General features: G+C 39.9%; 4 protein-coding genes across 5 annotated transcripts; all 4 read left to right on the top strand.

Moving 5' to 3' along the window:
* Window positions 1-528: 528 nt before the first annotated feature.
* Window positions 529-11,586, top strand: LOC131779274 (A disintegrin and metalloproteinase with thrombospondin motifs adt-1). Of its 2 annotated transcripts, XM_066165220.1 has the most exons (16): window positions 529-835; window positions 2,084-2,497; window positions 2,863-3,033; window positions 3,275-3,445; window positions 3,824-3,994; window positions 4,466-4,636; window positions 5,195-5,365; window positions 5,969-6,139; window positions 6,295-6,465; window positions 6,786-6,956; window positions 7,177-7,347; window positions 7,631-7,801; window positions 8,640-8,810; window positions 9,313-9,483; window positions 9,869-10,042; window positions 10,386-11,586. In XM_066165220.1, exons 2-16 carry the CDS (start codon window positions 2,167-2,169, stop codon window positions 10,655-10,657), a joined length of 2,829 nt encoding a protein of 942 aa, XP_066021317.1. In that variant the 5' UTR covers window positions 529-835; window positions 2,084-2,166; the 3' UTR covers window positions 10,658-11,586. The 2 variants fall into 2 exon arrangements, with proteins under 2 accessions (XP_066021317.1, XP_066021318.1); XM_066165221.1 differs by lacking the exon at window positions 7,631-7,801.
* Window positions 11,587-11,921: 335 nt separating this feature from the next.
* On the top strand, window positions 11,922-14,232 carry LOC136280254 (thrombospondin-2-like). The gene is made up of 4 exons (XM_066165225.1): window positions 11,922-12,016; window positions 12,801-13,155; window positions 13,255-13,428; window positions 13,761-14,232. The coding sequence occupies exons 1-4, from the start codon at window positions 11,987-11,989 to the stop codon at window positions 13,952-13,954; spliced, it is 753 nt and encodes a 250-aa protein (XP_066021322.1). The 5' UTR covers window positions 11,922-11,986; the 3' UTR covers window positions 13,955-14,232.
* Window positions 14,233-14,894: 662 nt separating this feature from the next.
* Window positions 14,895-20,901, top strand: LOC131779288 (leucine-rich repeat-containing protein 61). The gene is made up of 11 exons (XM_059095818.2): window positions 14,895-15,019; window positions 15,525-15,620; window positions 15,940-16,029; window positions 16,744-16,800; window positions 17,091-17,151; window positions 17,991-18,076; window positions 18,529-18,597; window positions 18,838-18,906; window positions 19,280-19,336; window positions 19,622-19,693; window positions 20,096-20,901. Exons 1-11 carry the CDS (start codon window positions 15,004-15,006, stop codon window positions 20,176-20,178), a joined length of 756 nt encoding a protein of 251 aa, XP_058951801.2. The 5' UTR covers window positions 14,895-15,003; the 3' UTR covers window positions 20,179-20,901.
* Window positions 20,902-21,494: 593 nt separating this feature from the next.
* On the top strand, window positions 21,495-23,381 carry LOC131779275 (uncharacterized). Its single transcript, XM_059095799.2, has one exon. The coding sequence runs from the start codon at window positions 21,495-21,497 to the stop codon at window positions 23,379-23,381; it is 1,887 nt and encodes a 628-aa protein (XP_058951782.2).
* The last annotated feature ends 319 nt before the right edge of the window (window positions 23,382-23,700 follow it).

Below are 23,700 nucleotides of genomic sequence, written 5' to 3'. Positions count from 1 at the left end.
GATCAGGGGGCATCCGAGTCCCTCTCTTCCCACGTCAGTAGGGGTTTTAGCACCTCAAAACCACCCCGGCCCAGATCTCAAAGCCTTCTTAGGCACTCTTCAAATGGTTCTCAAAAGACCTTACGTGTCTACACCAGTTCAGTCGCTGAACTGTTAAATGCTGATCTTTTTTCTTTGAATCTCTTATTATTGGTGGGTTTTGGTATATTTTTGGACTTTTGATCAGCCCTCCGCTGAAGTTGAAACGAAGATTGCGTGACGAAATACTCGCTTTGTGTCGACCTGCACGGAAATGACGAGCATTTAAAACCCTATTTGTGTTTCTCTCTCAAGACCAAACAGTCTCAAGACTTGAATTAAAATATGTCTCCCAAAGCGATTGTTTCCGCCACATTCCACATTGAATTAATTGGAGTTGAAGGAAACGTTGAAGGAACATGGGTTACGCCTTTCCGGTTTGCGTAATCTGCGTGACATGACGTAATGGAGATGCTACATTTGTGTTCCTGTCACGATCAGATACCACGAGCCAAGCCAACAAACGTATGCCCAAGTGCTTCTTTACTGACATTCCCATTCTGCGAATACGTCAATTTTCTTGAGAAATGTAAAATTAATTATTGCATTTCTGTGCTTGAAAGGAAATTTTGGAATCTGAAAGGATTGATATTTAGCTGAATCGCGCTAAAAGGAAGTGTTATTGATAAATATTCAAAATTCGCTGCTTGTCACATCATAACAAGGTCTGGGCTAATTAATTGGCGTAGAGAATCTCAGTCAGCGTGCGTGATCAGTTTCATTAGTCGAGGAGAAGGAATACTTTTTTACAGTTGAGGTAAGTGTCACAATCACCATATCAATTCAAAGAATGATTGTCATCGTTAAAAGCACAATTATAAACGATACAACGCTTCGCTTGACATGATTTGATCTATATGTGAAGTTTCCGAAAGCTGCGTTGTAGTCAGTATACTATATATACATATATACATGTACAGCTGATGAAGCAGTTTTTGCGATAGAAGAGGTTTCTAATGGATATCAGAGTGTAAAATAAGGCCGCATTGCAATATGCAGAAGAACTGAAGACGCCGCTTAAAGCTTTATACCGAAACAATCTAAACTATTAGGACGCGCGCCTAAGACAGCCTAGACCCATCGAGTTTCGCTTTCATCGCTTGGAAAGCTGGAGCATACTATGTGCTTTTTAGAATAAATTTAAACCGGCTTTTCATTTTCAGACGATTTCATAGGTTATTATTAACTTCTGTTTGCGAAAGAAGCCAGATGCAGGCGAACATGTTGAGCAAGTCCAAAGTTGTGTTGACCTCACTAAAATGGGTCGTAGCTATGTACATTGCGCAGTAGTGGAAAGTGAAATCTTTTGCTGTGTAACACTGAATCCGCCCATTCGAAAAAGAACGGACTTATTCTTGTTCCATTGAATTAGAAATCGAAATTGATTCTTATCAGCAAAATTTGAGAAGAAGGCTGAGAAGTTACGTTAGAGCTTTATGCAGCACAGTTACTAACTACTCTTCGCTCGGCTTGGACTGTCATGTTTGGCGGAAGTGATTCCACGTGCGTTTCACGCGCACCACATTTTCTTTTAAACAATAGAGAACTTTCAACTGCTTCTGAAGTGATTAGATGTACTTGACCAGCATGAGAAAGACGTCTTTCGGCGTTAAATAAAATCCACAGCTTTGACTAAGAAAGGCTACCGCTCAAACGTCACTGAGAAACTCTTTACGGTGGCCAAACAAAATTATCATGCAATAACCCCCGCTGACGCAGCATCACAGATTCTTTAGAAACTTGCTCCATTTATTTTAACTGCCTCTGCTAAGATTTGACTCTCATTACTCCCTTTATTCATTATTCGAAACTCCGCCACCTCAATTTTCGTCGAACGCCAGCTGACAGCCTCTAAGCATATAAACAGTTATGCTTCCGCTTGCCGCTACTTGGGCTTTATGGGAATCAATTTTGCAGGAGTAAGCATTTTTGAAACTCGGTAGACACAATTAAATTTCTTCATCCCCAGCATTTTAGCATAATGTCTTCTAAATATTCATTTCAGATAAGGAACCTTTTCAGTGCTCGCATCTCCCAATTTGCAAGACAGCTGGATAATCAGCCTGCATTAGATCAAAGCCTGTCAGGATGACGTCAAAATATTTATGGATTTTGGTGGTTTTAAGTATGCTGGCCAACCAAACAGAAGGGTGGAGGAGACGACGAAGACGGAGGTGCCCAAGAATAAACTGTGCCGTCACTACTTTCAAGCAGTGGAGTTCATGTAGCCTGCCATGTGGTAACGGAGGGACACAAACTCGTACACGCACTGTATCAAGGTATCCTTCATGCGGTGGGTCCTCGTGTCCTCAGTTGACAGAAACACGAGCTTGTAATAGAGGATGTTCTAATGGAGGTAAACCTTTTACTGGCCGATGTGTCTGTAAGAGCGGATATGGCGGACAATGCTGTACTAGAGGTAAAAGAAACTCAGTAATTTATGAAGAATCTAAGGGACTGGTTTCTTCTTTGATCTTTTCGGTCGCCTTCTGCTCGGTTAGTTTTTTTCCTTTGTGCTTGCCTTACTTCAGCTTCTGCACAATAAAACATACAGAGATTAAATGGAGAGGTTAACCGTGCCTTAAAAGGAAGAGATTTCGATCCCAAAATGTTTTCCTCCCTTGAGGAATTTTGTACAGTCTAGAAATTGGTACGGAAAAGAATCCTCCGTCACGCAATTTTTTTTTTCCTCCCCGTAGCTTTTGTATTTTTCAGGTTGTGTCCTACGTTGTGATTTTCCCTTATATAACATACAATTTATCATTTCTTCCTTTTGCAATTTAGTGCATGGCAGTTGGTCAAAATGGAGTGGATGGACCACATGCTCTCAAACCTGTGAAACCGGTTCTCAAGTGCGTTCTCGAAGCTGCACAAATCCAAAACCACAACATGGCGGAAGACTTTGCACTGGCCTTAAGAGTGAAAAGAGGATTTGCAATAGGCAAAGATGCCCTGGTAAAAAAATAAATGTAGCTTCACTGACTATTAACACTGTTATTCTTTCATGAAAGGTCTTATTCATGATTTTTATCTCTTTTTGTACAGTCTAGAAATTGGTAGAGAAAAGAATCCCCTTCACACAATTTTTTTTCCTCCCCGTAGCTTTTGTAATTTTTAGGTTGTGTCTTACGTTGTGCTTCTCTCACATATAATATAATAACATACAAATTTATCATTTCTTCCTCTTGCAATTTAGTGCATGGCGGTTGGTCAAAATGGAGTGGATGGACCTCATGCTCTCAAACCTGTGGAACCGGTGCTCAAGAGCGTTCTCGAAGCTGCACAAATCCAGAACCAAAATATGGCGGGAGACTTTGCACTGGCCTAAAGAATAATAAGAGGATTTGCAATAGGCAAAGATGCCCTGGTAAAAATAAATGTAGCTTCACTGAATGGAAACACTGTGTTATTCTTTCATGAAAGGTCTTATTCATGATTTAGATGGAATTTCTTTAAGACGGCCTGTTCCCGGAATGCTTTGACGATCAGACACGATGATCGTTTTGACTCTCAAAAGGCATTTTTGCTTTGTTTTATGCTTTCTTTGATTTGCGTCTTTTCTTTGTTATTTGTTCTGCTTGTTTTTTGCTTGTTCATTTGTTTTGTTTGCTTGTTTTTTAATTTTTTTTTGGCCGTTTTTACCCGTGGATATCCGAAGCATAGGAACGAATAACGTGCACATAATAATACGATGTAATAATATGTCCCTATCGCTGACGTTCTACTTCCATTTGCTACAACTCAGTTAACGGTGGTTGGTCAAGTTGGAGTGGTTGGACCTCTTGCACTAAACACTGTGGAACTGGTTCCCAAGAACGCGCCAGAAGTTGCACAAATCCTCGTCCACAACATGGTGGCAAATCCTGCTCAGGGTCCGCCAAGCTGGAACGATCGTGTAACCAACAGCCTTGCCCCGGTAAGAAGCGAAGATTGCTGATCTTAGATATGTATGTCACTCTCCATGATTAGCCTATGGAACTCGCCTTTATCCTTACACCTACGAAATGCAAACCTGAAGCCAACCTAGACTTGGTCACCCTCGTTTCCTCATCCTCGAGGATGTCTCAGGATTCTTTTGTTCTAAACAGAAGTTGTGTGACATGACACTTACGTATTCGCGTTTGGTTAAAAGTGAAATGGGAGACGTGATGATTGAAGCTATAGGTTTTTAGGAAAGAGTGTACTAAGTTTGTGACGTGGTGAATGTCGACGATAAACAATAAAAACAAGGATTTGACGACTGAGAGGAGAGTGTACCCACAAGTTCGATACAGCTCCTTGAGATATTTTCCATTTTTTCTGATTCACCATCGTGAATACTGAAGTTTTGATTGAATCAATTTGGGAACATTTTGTTGATGTTCAATTTCCTCTTGTTGCAACTTAGTACACGGTGGTTGGTCAAAATGGAGCGGGTGGACTTCATGCACCAAATCCTGTGGAACTGGTTCCCAAGAACGTTTTCGAGGATGCACTAATCCTCGACCAAAACATGGCGGTAGACTTTGCACAGGCCAAACACGTGACAAGAGGAATTGCAACGAGAAACAGTGCCCTGGTAAAATTCAGATGTGACTGCACTAAGTGAAAAAACTTTGTTACTCTTTCATGCAATGTCCTATTCATGGGAAAGATGGGCTTTTTTTCAAAGCGGCCTTTTCCAGGGAAATTTTACGAATGGATACGGGGATTGGTTAACCCAAATTTGTTCCATCGTTTATTGTTGTTTTTCGTTCAATTTAGTTCGTTGTGTTTCTTTTCTTTGTTTTGTTTGTTTTTTATCTCATTTTTTGCTTACCTCTTCGGACGCGTTGTTTTTATTCTGTTATTATCTGTTGTTTGATTGGCGTTTAAGTTGATTGGACATGTTAAGTGACTAAAACTCGATTGATCAATGATTTCATCCTCTTCGGCATATATATTATTTGAAAGCAATTCAGTTTTTAAGTATTTTCCACTGTTCCCCGCCCACCCATTATAAGAGAAATGAACTTTCCGCATGGTCGCACACTTTTTTGTCTATACCCTTGGATTCCTTAATGTCTTTTGATCCGCAACTGTCTGCAGTCTCATCCAAAAGTCACTAAATGCTAAATTTCCATTTGTTACATTTCAGTTAACGGTGGCTGGTCAAGTTGGAGTGGCTGGACTTCATGCACCAATTCATGTGGAAGAGGTTCTCAAGAACGCATCAGAAGCTGTACAAATCCTCGCCCACAACATGGTGGCAATTCTTGCTCAGGGTCCGCCAAGCTGGTACGATCGTGCAATCAGCAGCCCTGTCCCGGTAAGAAGGAAACATTGCTGTATGTATTCTATTTTACAATAGAATATATTTTAATGCCTCGATTCCCGGTAACTTTTCGGCCCGAAGCCATATTTTGAAATTTTGAAATATCAAAACTTTGTTTAAAAATCCAGTAACAGTGCTGGAGTTCTAAGCTTAAAGGGATAACAAATAAACAGCACCAAACTTAAACAGAACAAACAATAAACAAGAAGAATTGTTATGTACCTACACTTTCACTCAACAAAACGAGCATTGTGATTAGTTGATTCTTGGTCACGTGCTCCTGATCAAATTCAAATTCATCCTGACCGGGATACAATTCCGCAGTTGTTACCCGCGCGCCGAATACTACAGAATTTTTTTGCCATACGATTGTTTAAGGGAGAGTCTAAATATATAACAAAGCACTTAATGTATGGTCCCTCGGGAAACCAGTTAGTTTTGCTTTTCCTCCAATTCTGTTGTTTCCTGAGACGAAGTTTATATTAGTGATAAGTGTATATTATTTAATAGAGAAGAAAAGGTTGAAAGAAAATCCATTCTACCTGTTTGTTTTCAATCTTAATCTATAATTCGTCACGTCTTTCTTTTCCCTTGTAGTGGATGGAGGATGGTCAGGCTGGGGTGTATGGTCAGACTGCAGCCACCCCTGTGATGTTGGAGAACAGAGGCGATCACGAACGTGCACGGCACCGTCCCCTTTATATGGAGGAAAATCCTGTCCAGGAGCAGGGACTGAGCAGCGGGTGTGCAACACGCATCCATGCCCAGGTAAATAAGGGTGATGTCACAGTTCTTCTTTTTCAGAGTAATTTTTAATAATAAGTCACAACTTTAGGTGTACTACATACTTACCTCATAGATGAACATCCTTTAAACACACTTCATTAAAAATTTTCACTTGGTGCATGTTGCTTATTTTCCAGTCAACGGAGGGTGGTCCAGCTGGTCTATGTCGATGCCATGCAGTGTGACTTGTGGCAATGGAGTAGAAATCGTTTCACGATCTTGCACAAATCCTAGGCCTAAAAATGGGGGAAAGCCTTGCCCTGGAGAAGCAAAGAAGAAGCAGCCTTGCTCGAGAATTTCTTGTCCAGGTAAGGAAAATGTTATTACTCTTTGATAGATTGTGTTATGCTGTTAGGTTTATCAAGTTAGGTTTAGAATAGGCTATGGAGAAAAGTGATAGGTCATAGGCAACAGGTAATTTTCTGTGTTTCCAAAAACCATTTGATTTAGCTCCCCAACTGTATCCTTATTTTATATTCTATGCTGCACTATTCATGTAGCGTGAATAGCCTGACCTGTGTCGATAACGTACATTCTACGTATCCGGTGCCAAAATGACGAGAAGGAATATATCAGCTGGTTTGGCTTAATCGTGTTAGTTTTTAGGAAGTCTTATTTTTTTTCACAGTCAACGGTGGTTGGTCTGTTTGGTCTATGTCAATGCCATGTAGTGTAAGTTGTGGCAATGGAACAAAGATTCTTTCTCGCACTTGTACAAATCCTGAGCCTAAACATGGTGGAACGCCATGTACAGGAAACACACAGAAGATACAGGCATGTGTGAGACATCCTTGTGCAGGTGGGTGTGTCGCTGTTTAGATAAATCTGATGTCATCTTTCACTTCAAGTGTTTTTTGTGAAGGTAGCCATTCACGCTAGACATTCTTTCTTGTACAAAGAAAACTGGACACCGTTTCGGAGAAACAAATTTTAGGAGTTTGCGGTTTGATGTTTTAACTTTCTTAGAACACAACACTATTTGTGACTATGCTGTATCGTTAATTCGTTAATCTTTACAGTTGACGGTGGTTGGTCAGTTTGGAGTGAATGGAATTCCTGTAGTAAATCTTGCGGAACAGGTTTACAAGAACGGTCTCGGAACTGTACGCAGCCAGCGCCCATGCATAACGGAAAGCCTTGTGAGGGGGAACCGTGGGAAAACCGCCAGTGCAATGCGCATGCGTGTCCCGGTATGTAAATTGGAGACATCTCGTCCATTCCAATTGTCTTTGTCTGCCTTTTCCTTTCGTAGAAGCAGGACTCTCTAAAAGTTAACAACTGCTAAATTAAAGCCTGCATCATTTTAGGTCTGAAATTGTAAACTTCATACTGATGAAAGCTCAGAGCTGCTACGCAAATACATAACAGCGCTGCAGAATAAGCGATATAAAGCAAATCCTTACGGTATGAGCGTTACGCCGTAAGCACCTTTGTTACCAGCATTGGACAAAACTATGATTGTTGTAATGTTAGTGGATGGCGGTTGGAGCAGCTGGAGCTTGTGGTCTCGGTGTGACAGAGTCTGTGGCGGAGGCAAGAGACAACGTCTTCGTTCCTGCACAAACCCACCGCCCTCCTCTGGTGGAAAAGGCTGTGGTTCTCACTACTATGAGTCCAAGGAATGTGCTGTAAATAAATGCCCGGGTCTGTCTGCCTTTGCTTTTCGTCCATTTGCTGTTAGTCCTTGGTCGTCTGTCTGCCTGTCCCTATCTCCGTCCTTCTTTCTGTTCGTCTGTCTGCCCATTTATCTGTCTTTCTGACTGTTTGTCGGACAGACGGACAGACTTTCTGTTCATTATCGGTCTTTTTGATTGTCTGTCTGTCTTTTGTATTCATCTGGCGGTCTGTTTTTCTGACTCTGTTTCTGCTTGTCAGTCTGTCTGTCTGTCTATTAGTCTGTCTGTCTGTCCGCCTGCGCGTCTGTCTGTGTGTGCGTCAGGATTTCAGTTTATCTGGCGGTCTGTTTGTCTGTGCGTATGTTTGTCCGGCTATTTGTTTTTTTCTGTTTGTTCGAATATTTGTTTTCTTCTGTTTGTCCGTTTGTTTGACTGTCTGGCTCTCTGTCAGTGCTTTTGCTTTGTCTCTGTCTGCCATTCAAGTTTTATCGGTTTCGTGTGCCCTTTTTACGTCTTGTGGAGTGATGTGTTGTCTATCTGTCTGTCTGTCATGTCCATCAGTTTTCTATTTGCTTGTTGTCTCTCTGAAGGTTGTTACAGTCTATTTGCCGATACTTTTCTGTTCTTTCCTTTTATATCTGTTACATACCTGTCTACCCTCCATCATGCTAGCTACTTTTATGAAGTAACTGACGAAGCTTGACAATGTAACAAAGCTTGTAACGGTTAGTCCAAAACTAACGCACCTCACATAGAGGCTTTATAGACTGGATCTTTTTGTACGCTGCTTGAAAATTGGGCTATCTTTAAAGCCGATGATAATACTAAAAGCTAAAATGGTGTATTTCGATCTGTTCAATTAATAGTTGACGGTGGTTGGTCAAACTGGAGTGCATGGACATTTTGCAGCCAGTCTTGTGGAACTGGTGTTAAGGAGCGCTCCAGAAACTGCACGCAGCCAGTTCCAAGTCATGGCGGGAAAAAATGCCAAGGAAAAGCACAGGAAAAGTATCAATGTAACACGCATTCCTGCCCGGGTGAGTACTTCATCTAAGACTAGGTTCGACTCAGAATACGTGTTATATGAAAATTTTGCGACCAATTGAATTAGTGGATTTTGCGGATTGTCTGCGATCCCCGTGACAAGAACGGTGACCAGATGGTTAACGCACTAGTCTCCGGGAGAGACTAGTGCGAGAGGTCTGGGTTCGAGGCGTGGCTGTGTCGTATGTTCTTGGAAAAAACACTAAACTCACAGTGCATCTCTCTACTCAGGAACGCAATATGGGTACCTGCACACAGTGTGAGAAGCCTGACGAATTCCTGGGGGGGGGGGGACTTGCGATGACTACTCGTTTGTATGTGTGTTCGAGGATTCCATATTGGACAGTTATACTTTCACTTTGATCTTTTATCAATAAGACAAAGTTCATTCACATGTCATCGTCATGAAACTCGAACGATTGTGCAAATTTTAAAAATGCTTTAGTGTTCCAGTGTGATGCGTGTTGTTATTAGTTGTTGTGTTATTCATTGCAGTGCACGGTGCTTGGAGCGTTTGGAGTTCTTGGTCAGCCTGTGGCAAAACCTGTGGAGGAGGCGTCAGAGAACGCACTCGTTCTTGCACAAACCCACCGCCCTATTTCGGTGGGAAAGGCTGTGGTGCTCAGAACCATGAAACAAAGGAATGTGCTATAAATAAATGCCCAGGTTAACAATTTAATTGGTTTTTTCTTTCAAGTTAGTGAGACCAGTCTTGTAGCACCATTCTTTCCTCGTGTTATTACTACTCTTTTAATGAGAGGGTCTCAATGGGGTTAACCGTTAGCCGTAAAACGGCCAAAATATTTAGCCGTTAGACTTAAAAATTGACAAATTTTAACCGTTAGTCGTAAAAAAATTAACCGTAAAAAATATGTCTGGTGGAAACAATGGAAAGGTGTTAACCGTTAGCCGGAAATTGGCCAAAATTTTAAAAGCCATCACCCCATTGAGACCCTCTAATGAGGGGCTTGGCCTTTGTTTTTTATTTTCTCGTTTTTGTTGTAACTATTTACATTTTTATTTAAGTTTTTTTTCCTTTTTCGTTTTGCAGTTCATGGCGGTTGGTCCAAGTGGAGCAACTGGACCGAGTGTAGTGTGACATGCGGTTCTGGTGTGGTGACACGCGATCGCCATTGTAACAATCCCGAACCAGCCGCCGGTGGCAAACATTGTAATGGAACTAATAAAGAGAGCAAGTCGTGTAGGGCTGAAGGACAATGCATAGGTAAGAATCAACTTATTACTGGGAGAAAGGAACTCAAAACCTGACAATAAACAAAGAGAGTAGTTTCCTTCGCATGTGTTGTTCAGTCTTGTCATGCAACGCGCTTTCGCGGCAGAGTGTTGCTTGACAGACGAAATCGGCCGCGATAAGAAGAGGGTCCTTAGCAGAGGAGAAAAGTGACAGGTTAGAGAGAGAGAGAGGGTTTCTAAGTTTTCCGCACGAAGCACTGGTTTAAATTTATGGAAACTATTCCTTTACTGTATGTTTTGTGTGATGGTTGACGAAATATCCGAAAATTCCTTTGACTTTAACTCTTTTTTTTAATTTCCGTTTTGTTTTTCAGTCGAGGTCGGCTGTCATGAGAGCTTTTCTTCGGACAAACTAGCAAGCTTTAATGATGAGATTGACTGGTCCTCTCACATCTCTTCACAATTGCGAAAGATTGTAGCAAAATGCGCTAATTTAGCAGTGGAGAAGAAATACAGGTTCTTCGCAGTTGAGGACTTTGGAAACTGTCAAGGAAGGCATGTCTTCGTTAGTCGATCCAAGGCATCTGGGTGTAATTATGGCGTCGGTTTGAAGGGATATTACTATGTCTATGAAGTCTCTTTGTGAACCTTAGAACGATATCAGCTGACAAACTGCGATCGCTTGGATTGGCCACTTATCAGGGTCTATCAGCGATTGCAGACGAACGGGGCTTTAGAAGGTGGCTCGCTGTAATCGCTAAAAAAAGGTTCTCTGATTTCTGCTTCCTTTTCATCAGCGACATTTATAGAACGTGTCAGCTTGTTTGTGCGCGATCCCTTGGGCGGTTCACTCACTTGGAAAATCGGTGATGTAGGTAATCACAGGCTTGTAAAAAGTTGTGATATCTTCGAAATCACAGATCAGTGTTTTTCGTACGAATTACGATTTTTGGGTGGGGAGGGGGAAACGATCCCTTCGATCGAAACTATAATTTAAAAGATTCAGCGTCAAGTCATGACGCGTGCCTAAAAAGGAAATTTCAGCATCACACATGAAGATAGCTACACACATCTCTTCAGCCACCTCGTATTTTTTTTTCCATCGTCTTTTTTTGTTTTGTTTTGGTCGGTTTTATTATTGCTTTCAAATAGTCAAACTGTGAATTCATTCTAAAACGTTTTTAACCATTGAATTATCCTTCTCTCCGGGTGGTTATGCAGCCACACCGTGACTCTGATCAATTCAAAGGGACCAGGAGAATTCCAACGCTTTTGGCTTCCTGAGAAATACAAGAATTGGTTGTTAAGTAAGAACCACTGAATAAGTCAAACAGGAAAATTTAGAGAATCACGTTGGACTATCGAGAAAAGAGGAAGCTAAGATATCGACAGATGACACTTGAGCTGTAACCTTCTGGCTGTAACGTGACTTTAAGCTATAACGTATTATTTTAAAAAAAGGCTGGTATTATTTATGGTGACGTGTCAGTCACGGGGCTTAGCAAATGATTACTTACTGTTTTCTTGTACATTTTATCAAACCGATACAATAAAGGTACTCTATAAATTTGTTTGTACTCGCCACGTAAATTATTATTAACAACAGACGCTTTAAGACTGGAAAACGACCCGGTGTTTTAGTTTTCTGTTGTCTTGATAAAACCTTAAAAAAGCACTCTTCCCTCCGCAATCAGTAATTCAATCAGTCAAAGGAATTTTTTCGTCCTGGATGTCTTTTAAGATTGTTCAACTGTCCCAACTCTATCAGATAATTTCAGTGCAGACTTTTTTTCATTTAATGAAGTTTGCATCTTCTGCGGGGTTCAAGGGTCGTCAAAATTTTATAATTAAACGGGCTTATAAGTTTTGAAGGATGTAACGTGAACACTCTTTTCAAATCCGAGGTGAGTGGGAACTCCAGAAGCGTAAGAAGCTTAGCATCATCATTAAAACTCTCGAAGTTCCATCGCTTCCAATGTTCGGAATTGATTCTGGCCTCAGAACGGTAAGGAGATAAATAAAAACATTGAATGACCTAGTCGAGAAGGAATCAATGCTGAAGGAAGTTTTCCCGACTCATGTTATTTCCTCTTCCTCAGTGGTTGATTCGATCTATATTAAGTAGAGCCAGTTCACGCATATTTCAGTTTATCTTGGTCAAGAAGTGCTGCAAAGACTGAAAATTTTTGTAAGACCGTATTTTCTAAAAACGAGTCACAACCTGGAACTATATAAGGAATAATCTAGTTCAGGTAAGCATAATAATGTGACAATGCACATTAAATTTGATTTTTTTACATAGAAAACGTGTGAAAAATCAGTGACACGTACTTTGAAGTTTACTATCCGGTGATTTCAAACTTTTTAGCTCTCAAAATTCAAAGTTTTTATTCTCATTTATTTTGATTTCAAGTACTTTTAAGGCCCGTTTCTTATGCAACTGTTCACTCAGATCTGTCTGAAACATGCGTGGAGAATGGGGACGAAAACAATGCGAAACATGCGCAACTGTATCGAAGGAGGCTTTTACTTAAAAGGATAGTATGCAAACGCAACTTTTGCTAAGGGCTAGGGCTGCTTATCTTTGGTTGATCTAGACTCCCGACTCTTTTGTCCGAAGGGAATCTAGCATCTTTCCTCTCTCTCTATCAGTCACTAAGAACTCTGTCTCGAAAACCTTTTTGGGTTTTTCACTAGCACTGAGGTCAGCTTTCCACTATTTTTACCTGTATACTTCAGACCCATGCTATCGCATTGGTGATAATTTCCGCACTCTTTCTCGCCAACAGACTTTCACGAAGGCCTTTGAGAAAATGATGCCAATGTCACTTTTATCCTTTGCTGTGCTCTGCTTTGCGTCGATGGTAATTCAGGCAGATGGATGCCTGTTCAGCTCGGGCTGCAGCAAAAGGGACTGTATTGTAAGTTCCTGGTCCAAGTGGAGTAACTGTACTCAGCCATGTGGTGAAGGGGGAACACAATGGCGCACACGCCGGGTGACTAAAGGAGCCCGATGTGGTGGGTCGTGTTCGTACTTGCTCGCAGATATCCGGTCATGTAACGATGTATGTCCCAACGGTGGGACTCCAGTTTTTGGTAAATGCCATTGTAAACCAGGCTATAGTGGAAAGTGCTGCACTGGAGGTAATTACAGTTGTGCTTATCGATGACTGTCTAACTGCCTGATTGCTTGACTCAAGTAACGACTGACTTAGTGGTTCTACCGTCTTATTTCTTCTTTAGTTGATGGAGGTTGGTCAAATTGGAGCAACTGGACAGCTTGTTCGAAAACCTGTGAAGTTGGGATCAAATCACGAACGCGGAAGTGCTCCGAACCGGTGCCGCAAAACGGCGGGAAATCATGTCAGGGGTTAGCGAGAGAAAAAAAGAAGTGCGGTGACAAGCAGCCATGCCACAGTAAGAAAAATCACCTGTAGTACCACAACGAGAAAAAGAGCACTGTTACTGGCGGCTTTACTTTGAAAATTTTTGTTTACCGCAGACCAAAACTTCACAACAAGCACAATTTTTGCGTTTTATTACAAATGCCGTAATCTGATTGGCTGCGTAACTTGCTATCAAGAGAAAATAATGACCCCATTATTTTCTCTTGTCGCTGTCTATTTCGCGATAGATAGCTTCGCCGTTATTTAAATCCTTGAAGGATCGAAAGCTGAATACGAGAAATCTAGTTAACTTGATCATGAAAAGCGAAGTCAAAAGTGAGAACCTTTTCCCTTTTATTACAGTTGACGATGGTTGGTCGGATTGGAGTGAATGGACTCCCTGCAGCGAAGAATGTGGCAAAGGGATTCAAGAGCGTGCTCGTAACTGCACCCGACGGGAGCCTAATTTTGGCGGGAAACCTTGCGAAGGACAGGCTGAGGAAATTCGAGAGTGCAACAACAACTGTGAAGAAGACATATTCGGCCGTTTTTCATAAAATCGTACAGTGCTACCTTTGAGTTCTGTCCTGTTTGTTTTAGCCTGTGTCAATTCTTGAGCATAGTTAAGCAAATTTTGGCTTAGTTTACTAGAGTGCTTTCGAATGTTTATGTCTCGTCAGGAGATAATGGGCTTCTTGTCTCGTGAAAACTAAAGTAATTGCAAGAAAAAGCTGATGTGAACCCAGAGTAAGGAAAGGCTAACTTAATGAAAAATATCTTTGGTTCAGAGGGCATCGCTAGATTTCATAATATCATTTTGTGCTGTACCACTCAAGTTATCTCTCTATTTTGCAAAATTTGGGGGCCTCACTCAGGGATTTGCAATTTATTTACTTACTTTTGCTGTTATTCACGGAATATGTTTTAGCGTCCTTTCCAACAGTATTCTGGCTTTATGACCGGTGTTGAGACATGCAACAAGACATTAATTTTATGAAGATTACAGGGGCTAAACTACTTCAACAAACGGCGTAAATAAGACTTTAAAAGGCTACATCGTCGGCTAGAGTAACATAGATAATTATTATGCCAAATAAACTACTGCGCGAGCTAAAACTCCTTTCTGGTATTTTTCTTGCTTGTTTTGTTTCAAAATCTCGCCAAAACTAACGAAAGGATTGGGGCGAAAGGATTTTCTTTGTAAGGTGTCGCGCCCATTTTGAAGAAAGGAGCGAGGGATAAATAAGGGGGAGGGGGGAGGGGGGAGGGGGAACGAGAAAATGTGGGGGACTCCTACGGTCTCAGAGGCCCGTAGATCCTCGCTCGTTATTCTAAATGACAGAGAGCAAAAATCTTCGCCTAGCTTCTGTTCAATCCTTAGTGAACCTTTGTCTGCACTTATGCCATCATCTGCAAAGAAGGTATCGATCTTTGTTCAACTGTAAACGCATTTAAACGCATCTCCGAGGGAGACTGAGCGCAAAAAAACGGTTGTAAGGAATGGGTACGAGACATCCGTAGCAACATGGCGCCGAAGATGAAAGTTGATCACTATTTTCGTCGTCGTGAAGCAGAAAATTGAGATAAGTGGTTTGGGAGTAAACTCATGGCGAGGGCTGGAGGTAATGCTATGGCCTTTTTAGAACCTGAGGTCGACAAGAAGCGTTCGCAGAAGCTTTATAATGTCGAGCATCTGTCTTATTTGGCTAACGCAGGACAGTGTTTATTGTAAATGAATTCGGAAAGCTAGCACTAGCGGCGATCAAGGCTTTAAATCTAGACATTCCTCGCCAGATATCTTCCTATCTTTTCCTTCTGGAGAGCTGTGGATCTGGTTTGTGATATTAGCCAGTAAACTTATGTAACCCACCAAACTAAAATTTCAACAACTAAACCACTGTTAAGGCAACGACCAAGAGCTGCTCGAGTACCGTTTGATCGTGGCTTCAGGTCTTGGACTTAAAATGCTCAAATTAAAAATTGATTATCCGCGATAACAATAAATGTAATATCATGAAACGAGCTGTTACAAACCCAACAAAAACAAACACATGGTCTCTTTGTTGGGTTTGGTCTCAGGGTAATTATACAATCATCTGAGTCAATTTTTCCTTTACTTTACTCCAGGCTCAAAGTCTTCAGTCTTAACTTCCCATTTGCTTAAGAGCAGAACTGGTGAATTTGATCTGGAGAGCATCAGTTTCCTGGATCTCAGTGGAATGGGTATGTTCATCTTGATAATTAAATTGAAAATATTTCTGGTGTAGCTCATACATGTGTGGTGTTTTGGTTGCAGCACAGGAGTTCAATCTGAGGAAGAACGGGTAATCTTTCCCTCAAATGCTGCCAGCTTGTTTTACAAGCCATGGCCATCTAGGATAACAAAATGACTCCCACAAAACATTTGAAAAGAGTTACTGTAGCTTAGCCTTACAGCATCAATTATGAAGGCTGTAGGAAGGATCAAAGAAGGTGACTCATGTGCACATTTCTTGAAAAATTAATTTCAAATTACTTATTCTGATTGTTATGTTCCAACAAGGGTTACAGGACATCAGCTGTATTGGTGACTGTATGGGACTTCTGCATCTGGACATTTCTGATAACAGCCTCTCTGATCTGAGTCATTTGAGTGGGTAACACTACTATTTTTTTGTGGCATTCCTTGAAAAAATTAAAAAAAAGTCTTTTTCATGACTTAATGTTATGTGATTGCATATAATGTTTCTTATGAGATATTTTAATTTTCAATTCTAAATCACTCAAAGATCTAATCGTGAGTGCTATCAATCTTTACCCTTTTTTATTTCCCAAGAGTGAATGGCATCTAACTACTCCACACAATATCACCCTTGATTCAAATTTGCATGTAATGGTCACAAGAATAATGGAAATGATAGCCAATTTGAGAAGCTCCTGATTGTAAAAGTTATTCTCCTTGTCAACACTCGAGGAAATGTGGAGAGAGCAGTAAAGAGAATATGAATATCAATGTCAGAGTGTAAAGAGTTAAAGTAAAAATCAGTCAGTAAAGAAGTTATCTCAGCACCAACCAAAATAAAGGAACATATGGTGAAATTTTGACTAAATGTGTGGAAGTGATTTTCATCAAAAGTGACAAAAATAGCAAAGTTGCAAATTTTATATAGTCATTGATATTTTATGTACATGGAATTAAAAAAAAGATCAATTATATTTCTACATTTACCTCTGAGAGGTGATTTTGAAAGTACATGTGTAATGAAACATTTAAAACAAAACAGGTAAATGTATAAACCTACTGTATTTTTTTCATATGATTATTCAATACATAGATACGTAATATAAATCTGACTTTACTCTTCAGGTGAACTAAAGCTCCTTGAGACATTGAATGTTTCTTGCAACAAACTCTCCTCCCTCGGTAAGTATTAGAATAATTTGATAAGAATTGTGAAAACATTAACCATTTTAAACTGGTGTGAATCAAGTTTGATGTAAAAATTATCAACCTAAGAACCTTCAGGTTTTGAAGAAAGATTATGGTTATTATGATGCACAGTGCAAATTATTCATTTACACATCTGCTTCCATATATGGTTCAATATTTTAGATAAGCATTTTTGTTAATTTGATCCAAATTAAGTTGCAGCCTATCTTGTGATTAGTCACACGAAGTAGATTGAGTTTAATTTTTCCTTTGATTGTTTGCAGATGGAATTGAAGAACTTTCAAATATATCTTCTTTGAATTTGTCTGGCAACATGATAACAAGGTTAAGAATTTCAACTCAATTACAACTGTACAGTTTATACACTGTTCAATTACTTGAATTTTACCCAGTTGCATCACTATAGCTGTGTGTTTGTCAAACTACATTGCTTCTACCGGTATCTAAGCATTCCAGAAGCTTATAACATTATTACAAAGAAGGAGAGGTACTTTGAAAAACATCTTAACCCTTTCACTCCCACAAGTGACCAAGACAAAATTTCTCCTTACAATATCCACACAATATCAAGCAGGCAGGTGATGAGAATAGAGAAGAATATCAATTACAGGATTATTACAGTAGTTGATAAAATTACCAAATTCTCTGAACTAACATCATAAGAATTGTATGGCAGATAGTAAGGAGAATTACTAATAAGATCTTGGGAGTGAAGGGGTTAAGAAGCTTTTCATTTGATCTGAACCACTCTCTTAACTAATTTGATTGCATATATTAAGTGATAGCTGTATATATGAAGTATGGCAGTTAAAACAGAACACTACATACATGTACATCTCTAAGAAAACAAAGTCATTTTCTTGGTAAACCTTATTTATGGTTCTAATATTTTGTTTTAACTTCAGTGCTAAGTTTATTGAGGTGTTCCTCTGAGTCCTTTCCCTGTTGAGTTTTCTCTGTCCAATTCGGCTGGAATTTTGAATTGAAGTCCTTTGCTGTTTGGTTGTACAGATGAACTTGTTATATTCAGGCAGTTAGAATGCATGAATGTTCAATTCTGAGGTTAAGTAAATAGTTATCTTTCATGCACTCTTCATATATATATGATGGTAAGTCCCTCTTTGGATTATAGGTTACTTTAATAACTTTTTTCATCTTTGCAGTGTTAACAGCCTTTCATGTTTGACCAAACTGGAGCATTTGCGAGTACTTAGACTTCATGACTCAGTACAAGGATTTTCAAATCCTGGTAAGGGCAGAGTTTGATCAAAATTCAGAAAAATGAACCCCAAAAATGACTGAGATTTATGTTTACTGTCACTGCTCAAGTCAATATGTCCACCTCTTGAAATGGGAAAATGATAACATTGATTCATAGTAAAATTTCTCACAGTAAATCTATATTGAGTTCCCCTGTCAGCACAAGTACTTAGCTGTAAAGTACCTGAAACTTTTCTGTGTTTCACATGTAAATCTGATGGTAGCAAATATTTCAAATTGTGCATTTTACAGGTATATTTGAACCAAAACTAAAACTGTGCCCTCAAATGTAGTTCAATTTTAATAATTGTTACATGGGCATGGTGGAACATAATTTTCTGTATTCTATTTTTGCACCCTTTAAAAATGGCTTACTGTTTTGCATCTTGTTTTGGCTGCGAATGCCACATTTCATCACTATGTTTGCCTCATTTGTTTCAGTTTGTGCCTCTCAAGAGAACTACAAGAAAGTGGTGTGTAAACTTTTACCAAAGCTCAGGACTCTTGATGGTAATTGATTTAAGCTCTTACTTCTTCAATGCTGTGACTTCATTCTTTATCAAAGGGAAGTAGAAAGAAGAAAGAATCGCCTATTGAGGTGCTACTGCTAAAATCCAATTGTTTGCTTTCTTTTATATTTTACTGTAATTCTTCTTGTTAAGGCAAATTTTAATATGCCAGTCTCCTGGCTTCCAAGAATGATAAAAAAGTGTTGCCTAATTTCCTATTTGTGTTGGTTTGTTCCTCAAGGTGAACGTGTTAGTGGCAAAGGAGCAGACCTGTATGAGATGTGTGATGAACTGGATGCAATTCTCAGAGGTAAAATAATGAACATGTTTCCCTGTAAGTACTTGTTTGTCTAAATATGCCTGGCTTCTGATGGTAACTTGCATTTTTCTTCAACTACAAATGAATGACACTTCCCGCTGAAAGGATGAATTAATCGCAATGCTATTTAAATAGTTTGTAGGTTCCGTTACATGAGTGAATGAGCTTTCCTCAAATCTTAAAACATTTTATAGTTTTAGGTTAAATTCATATGTAGTGTTTAAACTTCTTCTGGTCTTTGGCCTCATTCTCTAGTCTAGGAGCAACAACTGAACTTCTTTTCTATTTTTTTTTTTCGTTTTTTTCATGATTACCTTTATTTATCTGGGCTCACACAGAATTCTTGTTCATATTAATTTTGCAGATAACGATTTGCAAACAGAACATGGAGTTGCTCTCAAAACAATACCATGGAATACAGGTGACAACTTTACTTCACATCCATTCAGTTTTTTGTGAGTCAAAGAGTTATGTGCTTGTACTGTACGACATGCATAAAAAAATTATACCACTCATTAAATGATCCAGTCACCAAATTGTTGCCTTTTTTGTCTCTACATTATCTATGAGAATTCGATTTTCTTTTTGGTGTTATTGTTTATCGAAGTTTACCTTGTTTTGAATGTCTTTTGGTTGTTTATTTGTGTTTTGAAGGTTAATCTGATTAACCTTGTTACTGATTTAAAACTGATGCCAAATCCAATAGATAAACTGCTTTCTCTGCCGCATACTTCAATGCAAGATAAGAGTGTAGAGGAAGCTGAAAAAGGATTTAGTGGTAAGTTTTGTTGTTGACAAGTGTTTGTTGTTTTTGTCGTTTCTGTTGTTTTCTACTGGCCTCTGAATTCTAATATGTAAGTGCAGACTCTGTGTACATCTTAACCTTAGCACTCTACTTGCAGGAGTTTAAAGGTTTTAAAACATGTAGATGTCAGTTTTCGTTTTCTTGTGAAAAAAGATTTTAGTTCAGAGACATGCACTAAGCGACTCATACGTTACCACTCACTCGTGTAGCAGTACAACACGCGCATTCCATTCGTGAATGCCTTTAACAAATATGTGAAAGGTAACAAATCTAATACAAGCCATCTGTTTGTTAAAGTCCAGTCAGACTGCCGGAAAAAAAAATTCCAAAGCAAGTCTTCGGCTCTGAAGCTGTTATGAATATTTTGTGTTTCAGATGTGATGCTCCAGTGTAAGAAGATCAATGAGGATGCGGAGAAGGCCATTCGAAATGCCAAAGAAGCGTTGTGGAACCCCTGACTTCATTCTGTAATTATCGGGTTTGCTGCGGCCTCGGTTTGTGAAAGTAGGCCTAAATTACCGTGCATGGATAGATGTTACTGCTACGATTTGTTTTTGCTTGACAAGGCACGCAGAAACGAGGGTTATTTACTTTTGAAAGAAAGTAAGAGCTGTCCTGGTGTAGTTACTGGAGCGAATTGTACCTTCTGCACAGTGTTCAGGTAATGTTCCTGAACGAGAATGGCTTGGACAAAACCTCGTCAGCCAAGTTGTGTTGAAACCGCCTTTGAAATTGGACGTCAAACTTGAATGACGTAAGCTGCATACCAACCAGCGGAAAAAAAAGATGACTTTTGGAAAGAGTTTTAAATTCCACCAAAGACACTGGAAAAAATACCCCTTTACACCCAAGTATTGTTTTGTTGTTGTTGTTTTTTATAATGCGTTGGCTTGAAGTACTCTGATCTCAGTCAGTTCTTAATTTTACGAGATGATAAAAGTTGACAATCGTGAAACTTTCCCTCGCATATAGACCCAGAGATGTTAGGTATTCAGTTAACCGATTGAATGTGAGGTTAGTATCTCTATTAATGCATCTATCTGAACTATCTATGAACAGATGTTATAAAGCCCGTTGGTCCTAAGCTTCTGTGCAATATTTTTAACGTCTTGGGCACACGATCTTCAACCAACCACTGAGAAGTTCTTGAGGAAATAAACAGCCGAGATTGTCATGGTTAACTTGTTTGGTTATTAATAGCTCTAACACAAAAACGTAGGCGACAAGATGATTAATAGATAAGACTGAAAGGAATAGATCGATAAAAATCATTAAATGAATAGCAAATGTGGAGTTCCTAGATAATCTGATTTATCAGTCAATCACAATGAATTACCTGAGGCAGTCTTAATGACCTGAAAAATCTAAACTCAAGATTTTTCAAATACAATGTGTTCAGACTATTTCAATCACTGTTTCCTTTTTTCTTTCTTCTTTTGCATTTCTCGCCCTTTGGCCTTCGTTTACTTTTTTGAAGTCAGCATTAAGTTTTCCCCCTCGCATTTATCTAGATTCTTTCATAAACCTGTAGTTTTATTAAGGGGACATGTGTGGTATATCCAGGAAAGGATTTCTTCAATCGGCGCGTTTTCTTTCGTACGCACTTAGGCCAAAGTTGTGCGCGCGCGACAAGTTTGAAAATGGTGACGTTGAACACAAACGCGCGCGACAGTTATTCATGTGCGCGCGAGCTTATCAACGACTTTTTCCCGTAACAATCGACATTGGATCACATAAAGAGCAATCGGGTTGCTACATTTTGTTTTTCCCTTACATGGATATCCTACCAGGTGAACTTATCGCACAGATATTATCTTACCTTCATCCGATATACGAAGACCTTCCACGGTATTGCACAATTTGTCGAAGGTGGGAGCGCATCATTCAAAACACTGGACTTCTGTGGAGACATATTCACCTTCATGACGACCGAGACGCCCGTCAGGAATTTGAAGATGACTATGCGAGTATATTGTGCCACTGCTTTAAGAAATATGGTCATTTTATTCAATGCATAAGAGCAGAAGATCAGACGTATTTCACTCGTACTGAAGTCAGGAGATTACTCACCTCACTCCCAAACTTGACAAGACTTGACATTCCCGTGCTCTCGTGGAGTAGAGTCTTTGCGCAGTCGTTGAAAAGTGCACCTGTGTTCAAGTTCTTAACAATCGATGACTACAGGGCGCTTGTTAAAAGACGTTCACACTTCGGCAATCGACGTTTACGTATTCATAAGCGCGGGATTCGAGTGTGGGATTTAAGAGTCCTTGCGCGTCAGTTCAAATCTTTGGAATCATTGACTCTGAATATAAACATTTTTAAGCTCTGTCGACATGGAATTGTTCCTATACTGGATGAGCTCAAGCTGAAGGAACTGCACCTTGAATGCGCTCCTTATGGTATGGAAGATCTTCCAAGCGAAGAAAGTGTGTCGCTCCCACCAATCAAGGCTTTGATGAACTCTCGCCACTCCCCTACTCTTGTTAGCCTTGATTTACACTACCTACCTATAGGTGTCTCCGACTTAGTGAGTTATTTGGAGAATTTTAAGTTCTTGAAGCAGCTTTTTGTTGCTTTTGCAGACGGAACAAACACTACCTCTTCAAATTCTTTAGTTCTGAAATCGAGCAGTCTTGCAACGCTGTTTTTAACCGGCTTACCAAGTAGAAATATCGATAGTCTAAAATGTGTGCTTCCTAACTTGGAAGTTTTACTTATATCAGAATGCCATTACTTGACTTCTGTTGAGATTCTCGCAACAAACATTTTGACTTTTATTCTGCAAGGAAACTGTCAGCTTTCCAGAGTGAAGGCCCATTGCAAGGGTTTACATGACTTGCTGATGTACGAGTGCCCTGCAATTGAACCAGATTCCTTTAAGGATTTCTTGTCAGAATGCCCAAACATAAGACAAATGGAAGTATCCGTGGACTGGAGCGTTATTGAGCTTGACAGAGAACACTGCAATAGCTTAATACAGCTTACAATTCGTGATGTGGGTATGAGTCTGTCAAAGCTCAAAGTGGATTGTCCAACCCTGGAATACTTCAAATGTTCTGGAGACGTATTCCCCGAAAAACAAAAGAACAGTAAGAGTGTGGCCGGCTGCGACATCGAGATATCGGCCAACTCTCTCAAGAAGGTTCAAATTTTTGACATTGGAAGCGCCAATCGCGTCACTGTGCACTGTATCGAAGCTCATATGATTCAAGTCACGGGCCTACAGCCGTGGCAGAGACCGCTGATTGTGGAACTCAATGCGTCGCGTAGAGTGGGGACGGTGTTCTTAACTGGTCTGACCATAGGTTTGGCTATTATTAATTCAACTGATGTGGATTACTTGATCATTGAAAATTGTTCCCTAGCGCACAAGAACAAGCAACGAAATATGCGATTTAAGTGCAAAACTATTCGCGGACTAAGCCTGTTGCGTTGTTCTAGCATGAAGAGTTTCAATTTACATGTATCTTGTGTGGAGAACCTTTCCATAGACTCGTGCTCAAATCTTCGCGATTTGGACATAAGTGCGTCGAGGCTTCACTGCATTCGAATTATCGACTGCCCTCACTTGGAGCCCGTTAAAGAAATGCTTAAACCGGAACTATACGACGGTAGAATTTCTTCTCTCTGCGTAAGAGATCTAGTCATTAAGAAATGATACAGGGCTTGTGGGTCTCTTCACAGGTTCTCACATAGATTATCAAGTAAGATATTTTGAAGTAAAGGCGCAATAAAAATAAACCACCTCGCGATTGCTTAAATTCTCACTGCCTGTAAGCGCGTTTACAGAGGGTCGCGGGGGTTTGAGGCAGAATTAAGGCGTCTTGCTGGTTCTTCAGTGTCATAGCGTTACGTCAGTATTTTACGGGTTCATTCAAGTGTTAACAGGCGAGTACATGCACATGCACGGATCCTGCAAAGATTCAATGAGGAATATACGGTAGTTCGATTTCACACTAATTCAAGCTGTTCTCTGC

This window comes from Pocillopora verrucosa, chromosome 4 (genome assembly GCF_036669915.1).
Source record: "Pocillopora verrucosa isolate sample1 chromosome 4, ASM3666991v2, whole genome shotgun sequence".
Lineage (NCBI taxonomy): Eukaryota > Metazoa > Cnidaria > Anthozoa > Scleractinia > Pocilloporidae > Pocillopora > Pocillopora verrucosa.
Note: the sequence above shows the minus strand (reverse complement) of the source record. Positions and strands in the feature narration are given on the sequence as shown.